At 33.2% G+C, this 7,543-nt stretch overlaps 1 protein-coding gene across 1 annotated transcript; it reads left to right on the top strand.

Annotated features, from left to right (window-relative positions):
• Positions 1-685: 685 nt before the first annotated feature.
• Positions 686-6,138, top strand: LOC120069731 (glutaminyl-peptide cyclotransferase). The gene is made up of 11 exons (XM_039021521.1): positions 686-1,152; positions 1,642-1,698; positions 2,439-2,474; positions 2,838-2,902; positions 3,314-3,377; positions 3,650-3,767; positions 4,023-4,120; positions 4,808-4,878; positions 4,956-4,983; positions 5,203-5,254; positions 5,641-6,138. Exons 1-11 carry the CDS (start codon positions 877-879, stop codon positions 5,751-5,753), a joined length of 978 nt encoding a protein of 325 aa, XP_038877449.1. The 5' UTR covers positions 686-876; the 3' UTR covers positions 5,754-6,138.
• The last annotated feature ends 1,405 nt before the right edge of the window (positions 6,139-7,543 follow it).

Here is a 7,543-nt window from a genome sequence, read left to right as displayed (position 1 = left end):
TTGATTCTTAATTAATTCATTTTTATCAATATATTGAATGATATTTATTCTTTAATTAATTATTCTATTGAATTTAAATAACATTGTTATGTTTAATTTTATAAATTAAATACAAACATATTTTTGTTCCTAAAATTTTGATATCATTTTTCATGCATAAACAAACACGAACACTCTATTCCTCAGGTATTCTATTCTTTTATTCACAAATATCTATAAAAATTTAAACCAAACGACCTCTTGAGGGATGAGATGTATGTATAATTAAATAAATATCCATTTGTTTACCATCTTAAAAGATGATTTCACCATCCCCAACCTAAGTTTAGAAAAAATAATAAAAATTTTAGAGGACAAAACTTTGAAGGTAAATTAAATTAATTTTGTTTTAGAAAAGTTAGTAGAACAGATAAAATCAAGGTTTTGAATTATTCTATAAGATTGTAAGTAAATTTATAAAATATCATTTGAAAAATATTAACAGAAAGAATTATAAATAAAACATAAATATTTTAGAGAAGTTATTAAAATTTTCAAATATAGAGTAAAGAAACAAAGTGGGAAAGAAATAGAATTTAAAATGACTGTGAAAATAGGATATTTTCCCCAAAAAAGATATTTTAACTATTTTATTGTAAAAAATATATTTATTATTACTATTATTATTATTATTCGGTTTGAACTTTCCATATCAAGTTGAATCAAAATTGTCGACGGGAGAAGAAAGAGGAGTTGGCGACGAATCTCCAATGGACAATACGGAGTCCATCAAATTCAACTCCAAACGGAGCGTTATTTCTTTTGTCTCTCAATCCGTATGTTCCACCTGATTCATTTCTCTGTCTTCTTCGCTATCAATGCACAATCCGCCATCTAATGGCGGCCGGATCCTTGAAGAGGAGGCAGTCTAAGCGATCGAACTCCAAGCCCTCTTCTGTAGCCATGACTCCTCGGCCTTCTTATCAACGTTTCCTTACCCCTAGAAATACTGCACTTCTAGTTTCCATTTCTTTGATTTTCTTTGTTGTTCTGGTCTCCGGCATTTCTTTGAATGTATTGCGTAGATCGCCCAAATATGAAGTTCAATCGCCAATTATTTACTCTATCGAGGTTGTCAACGAATTTGCTCACGATCCTGGAGCCTTTACTCAGGTATCCCAATTTCTGAGCCATTTTGAATTTATAGTTCATTTTTTTTGGGTTCAGGAGTTTGAATGTCAAGATTTTGTATGCTACGATTTGGATAAGTTATCAAGATATTGGCTTAGGAGAACTTTTCTTTGAAGCTAGTATCATTATACTGTTGGTGTGGTTGAACGTGGTTGAAATTCACTTGTATTGTTTATTCCTACACACGGACACACACTGATGCACATGCATGGAGACAAGGTCCGAAGTGTTTGCTTTGTAATTCTCTTTCTAAGCATTTTGCCTCAAATCAAGACGATTTATTTATCTATTCCTAATCATTGTGTTCTTGTCTACTTTTAATTGACTATTCGGTAGTGTTATTTCAGGAAACTGAATTTGGAATATTGGCTCATCGGATGAGCAGTGCATGTTGTTATCTATAGGAATGTAATATTCACAAGTCTGATTCATAAGTATTGATTTTGACACATCTGTCTCATGATTCCCCAGGGACTGGTTTATGTTGAAAATGACACCCTATTTGAGTCAACTGGCCTTTATGGACAGGTGAATTTGCATTTGTCATTATACTGGCGCTCTAAATACTTTGATTGCCTGCATTAGTTCAGGTTGTTTCTATTAAAACGTTCTCTCCTTTTCTTTTCTTCATTACTGTTTCCTCCCCTTTTTCCTGATTTCATGGTCCGGGATTACAATTTCTACCGAGAACTTTTCATTATATCATCATTTATTGCTTCTGTTTACTTGCCTGTTTCCTAGCATAGTTAACAATTTTGTGATTAGCAATACTACTTAGTTCGTTATTTCCTGTGCCCTGAAATCCACATGGTTTTATCTGAGCATTTTCTTCTAAGTTTTGGTGAGCAATTTATGATCATCTTGTCCTTATTTTGTAGCTATATCTCAAATAGCCGTAATTTGGCATTGCTATAATGAATTTAAATATACATCATGGCCTTATGTTGGGATTAGCATCTTCCCTTTCACCTTATTTCAACCTCACGCTAAAATAGATTGGGATTAGAATTTGAGGAATGAATTAAAGTTTTTAATATGTAGTTTCCCCTCATCCATCATTTTCTTCTTTTTAGCTAAATTTGTAATAGCTGTTCTGAACAACTAAGTGAGTGTAAGCAGAATGTGTGTTTACCATTCAGGAAACTACTACATTTTTAGCTGCTCGAAATTATCTATTAACTTGATGAATATTGAATTACTCTGGTTTTGTTATCCTTCAATTTTATTCTCGTGGATTTTATTATGACTTTATATAACTTCTGTTGCAGTCATCCGTTCGAAAAGTAGCTCTCTCTACTGGGAAGGTAATTTTTCATTTTCAGATTTCTCACATGCAATAAAATAAAGTGACACATTTATGTTCTTTTCATTATTTTATTCATGTTGTATATCAGTAGAATTATTTAAATTTTTGGCCGATGTTTTGAGTTTTGATGCTGAAAGAGAGCTCCAGTGAGGAGCTTTTGAAGTGCCTGACTTTTCAGACATTTTTCCTCTTTTTTTGCCCTCCACTCTCTCTCTCTCTCAACTTGACTGCATTTTCCTCAACATTGTTTCCTTTTCAACTGATGACTAAAGAAACTGTTTGAGAGATACATTTCAGCATTTCATTCCATTTTCTCTGTTTATTTTATTTTTTTTATTTATTTACTTATTTACCTCTACAGGCTGAGGTTCTTCACAAGATGGATGACACTTACTTTGGGGAAGGCTTAACGCTTCTTGGGGAAAGGTTTGTGATGGTCTGGATACTAATTGCATTGATTTTGTTGCTGATTCAGCAATTAAGATAATGGTAGTTAACTTTCCTAGTAAGTTAGCGTTTGGATATTTTTGTTGAAGGAAGTATGACAAATTACTGTTTGGATGTTTAATCAATAACCATTTAAGTATGAAATCAAATGCTCACTTCTTTCAATTGAATAAAAACCAGGAATTTAATCGGGTGTTTTGTATGCTTATGAAACTCAGTTATTTACTTATTTTAAAACCTATATTTTGTGAATTTATATGCAGGCTAACTTTTTATTTCCCCGTTCTTACTTCACCGTGTCATATGTATCTCTATTCATTGTAGCAGTTAGAAATATATCTGAGGAGTCTTCAAAATTGCTAATTTAGCACTTTCTATATGCTTTTGTAGGCTGTTTCAAGTAACTTGGTTGAAGAAAACTGGTTTCATATATGACCGAGACAATTTAAGCAAAGTTTGTGCTTCATCTTTATTCCCCGTTCTTCATTTTTATGAAAATCACACATTTCTTACCTATGTTAAAGTTAGAGCAAATTACATTCTAGGACCCTTTCCTCGCAGGCTTTTAATTATATTTAAGTAGAGAGGTGCTTTAAATTCTAATGCGTTGAGATATCATTTATGAAATTCTTTTTTTTTAAATTTAAACTATAAGATGTAAAAATATAATGTTATTTCTCTCTCTCAAAACAAAAAGATATAATGTTATTTTTATTCTCTGTCCAGGTTAAGGAATTCACTCATCACATGACTGATGGTTGGGGATTGGCAACAGACGGAAAAGTTTTGTATGGTAGTGATGGAACATCAACATTATACCAAATTGATCCAGAGACATTTATAGGTTGCTCTCTTACGTAATTAATAGTATTTTATTCTAAATGAAATTCCGTGTCTCTAAAAGCTTGTATCTTCTGTTCCCAACTGGCATGAAGATTTTGAAGCATTCTTGCCTCATGCCTCACATTCTTAGTGTAACATTCATTACCTAAATATTGTTTACTGAAGAAACAAAAGTTATCATAATTTTTATTTTTTAGTTTAGCAAAAACTATCTCGTTACTTAACATTCATATGGCCATTTTCCCAATTAATGCAGTTACTAATAAATGGGTTGTGAGATATCAAGGAGATGAGGTGCATAACCTCAATGAGCTGGAATTTATCAATGGAGAAGTCTGGGCAAATGTTTGGATGGTATATTCTCGAAGATATTTATTTCTTTTAATGATTTTCTTTCTGTGTGTAAATTTCTAATTATCTTTCTAAAGTTTCTAGAATCTTGAAAGAATTTTGCTCTTAGGCGCACCTTTAATTATTGTTAGCCTGCCCGTTGGCTTTGGAACTTTTCATATGCTACTTAGTGGAATGTGGTGTAAGTTCACATGTTTGGTCTTATGGCGTTCTCAATCACATTTATATATCCATGTATTGATTGAAACCAAAATCTATATTAACAAGTAAATTCAAGTCTAAGAGTAATTCAAAATTGTATACATTCTTTGACTAACAAAAAATGATAATAGAATCTTAAAATCATCCAGATCATCAAAATTGTTGTAAAGATTGCTTATTCCTTTTTCAACCAATGGCCCAACAAAGCACAGAAACGATGTATTTCCATTTTCCAAAATGTCTTCATCATTTTGCTAGCGACACCATTGTGTATTATTCCATATTTGTCTTTTGGAAGATATTGTTTCTGGCATGCCATTCTTTGGGGCCTATCTTGTCTGACCAACATTTTAACTATTAATTTTTTACATTATATGATATACCGTCAAATCGAATATATCTGATGAAAATATTAGATAGATGACTTTTCTGTCGGCCTTTATTTTTCTCTGCAAGGTTATAAGATTTAATTTACGTTCCATTCTGTAGACTGATTGCATCGTCAGAATCTCAATACGTGATGGAAGTGTGCTTGGATGGGTTCTCCTCCCGACTTTGAGGTTTTGCATTTAACACTATTGTGCTTAGCAGAATTTTTGTGAATTCACATTAATCGTACTTATATTTCCTGTTACAGACGGAAATTGTTGCGAGAAGGGAAACAAGTAAGCATTTCAATCAGAATTAAAAAACTATTTCCCCGTTGATTATGGTCGTGATATAATATATTTATTGGATGATACATTTGACAAGTTGTCGAGGAAATCTAATGTTCTTGAAACATTCTATTATCATTTTCCATTTTTTTTAATATATCAGTTGACAATGACATTTCTAGGGTTTCAATTCCTTAATTTTGTTGGACCCATTGTTCTTACTTACAGATTGATGTTTTAAATGGCATTGCATGGGATAGCAGCAAGAATCGCCTTTTTGGTAAGAAACCTAGATTATCTGATATCTTATTTGTTCATTGATACTTAAGTATTGTTATTCTAGTATCTTATTCACTTTAGAAAGAAAAATATAATTAAATAAAGAGAACATAATATGCAGAATAGAATTATTGACGGGTCCAGACTTCGACGTCAATTTTTTCTTTGCCCTTAGATTATTAGTCCAGCAATATACCTGAAACACCAATTTCACCGACATTTCAATGTGAAAGTATATCAAATTTCTTAAATGCAATGCTTTATACATTGAGCTTTGGACGACTAAAGTCATTAATGTCAGTAGATCTTGTTGTTTTGATGATCATGAACTACTTCACTCAAAATCGAGTCGGTTATCTACGCTCATATATATCTCCACTCTTCCAGTGACAGGAAAGCTATGGCCGAAGCTCTTTGAAATCAAAGTACAGCCATCAAAGGAGCATTATGGCGATGAAAAGATAAAGCAACTTTGCTTGCGAGAGCCAGTTACATTTTGACAAACATTACGGTGACGAACAAGAAGAGGTCTACATCCACCGGGCACAGTCGGTATATATATGACGTTCAATTTTATATCCATGGTTCTTTGGTAATCTTCTGCCTGCACTTGGCTTAATAGCGAAAGAGATCACTTGTTTATATTATGTTTTCGAGTTTCAACTATATTACTAAAGTTATGTAGTTATAGTATGAATAAACAGTCAGAGGCAGATAATATCTGTAGGATTTGTATTTACTGGTATCCTTTGCTGTGAACTTTGGACTTAAGGTAGTTTAGTTTGGAATGCACAGCACTGTAATTTTTGTTGTATTTTGTTCTATTAGTCACAAAACATTTAAGGTGAAGAAAAGTTACACGATAGAATGAAATTTTTTATACTATCTCCATTAGGCCAGCATTTAAGAATTACGTAGGATTCACGAAATAAATGAATAGTAAATTAATAAATTATTTGATGATGTGTCAAATAAGTAACGAGAGTAATATGTACTATAATAATACTAAAAAAATTTCCTTTTAAGGCCCGTCTCTAATTTCTATTTGTTTATTTATTTAATTTCAGAATAAGGTCAGTGTTCGTATGAGGTTCTGGAGAAATGTATTTCGTGAAGTTTGAACTTTGTATTTGCATTAGTTTTTTATTGTGTAATCTCTAATATTTGAACATTTAATTATTTCTCTCGAAAAATAAACTTTAATCCTCTGGCTTGATGATCTTTTTGGATGATCGGTTTTTGGGCTCGATGATCTTTTTATATGATCGGCCTTTTGAACTTGTTGATCTTCTTGGAGGAGTGATCCTGAGACTGGTTAATTTACCTCTAGCTTGTTGATAAGTCGGAATCGTCTTCTAGCTTGTTGATTAGCTTGGGTCAACCTTTCGTTTGTTGATCGGCTTGGATCGACTTCTACTTGTTGAATCAGCTTAGATCGGCCTTTGGTTTGTTGAATCAACTTGGATTGGCCTTTGGCTTGTTGATTGATTGGGATTGACCTCTGGCTTATTGATCTACTTGGATTAACATCTGGCTTGTTGATCGATTTGGATTGGTCTCTAGTTTGATGATTTTCTTGGATCGGCCTCTGGCTTGTTGATCTGCTTGGGATCGACCTCTAGCTTGTTGATCTGTTTGGATTGGCCTCTAGCTTGTTGACTTACTTGGATCAACATCTAACTTGTTGACCTACTTGGATTGGTCTCTAGCTTGTTGACCTACTTTGATCAACATCTGGCTTGTTGATCGATTTGGATCAGCCTTTAGCTTGTTGATCTACTTGGATCGGCCTCTAGCATGTTGATTTGTTTGGATCGATCTCTAGTTTGTTGATCTATTTGGATCAGCCTTTAGCGTGCTGATATTCATGGATCGACTTCTAGCTCGTTGATTCTTTGGTTCTCTATGTTTGAATGTGTATGCTCGGCTTGAGGAAACGGAGCACATGACGTTCATGAAGTTGAAGTCTTAGAAGAATGTTTGTATTCTCAAGACTTAGCTACAAGGAGTAATTTAGGAGCCAGGGAGACTTCCGGTTGTAGAGAATTCTCTTAGGCTCTCTAGAGTCTAAAAATTCTGGCCATTCGAATGAAGGAGAACTCTTCTGTTTACGTTCTCTGGTGGGCTTGGTGGATTTGAGCTTGGTTAGTCCATAGGCTTGGCCCTTGGCCCAACTAATTGGATTTGACTTCAACTCTAATCTTAATATTTAGTTGGACCAAAATAATTAATTTGATCAACAGATAAGACGAAAATACATGACATCATCAGGATTGGTTAGTTATTGTCT

This window comes from Benincasa hispida, unplaced genomic scaffold, assembly GCF_009727055.1.
Source record: "Benincasa hispida cultivar B227 unplaced genomic scaffold, ASM972705v1 Contig557, whole genome shotgun sequence".
Classification (NCBI taxonomy): Eukaryota; Viridiplantae; Streptophyta; class Magnoliopsida; order Cucurbitales; family Cucurbitaceae; genus Benincasa; species Benincasa hispida.
Note: the sequence above shows the minus strand (reverse complement) of the source record. Positions and strands in the feature narration are given on the sequence as shown.

Coding starts and splice junctions, on each gene's coding strand:
- LOC120069731 (XM_039021521.1), top strand. CDS start 877: ATGGCGGCCGGATCCTTGAAGAGGAGGCAGTCTAAGCGATCGAACTCC. Junction 1,699..2,438: donor CAACTGGCCTTTATGGACAG/GTGAATTTGCAT, acceptor CTTCTGTTGCAG/TCATCCGTTCGAAAAGTAGC. Junction 3,378..3,649: donor ACCGAGACAATTTAAGCAAA/GTTTGTGCTTCA, acceptor TTCTCTGTCCAG/GTTAAGGAATTCACTCATCA.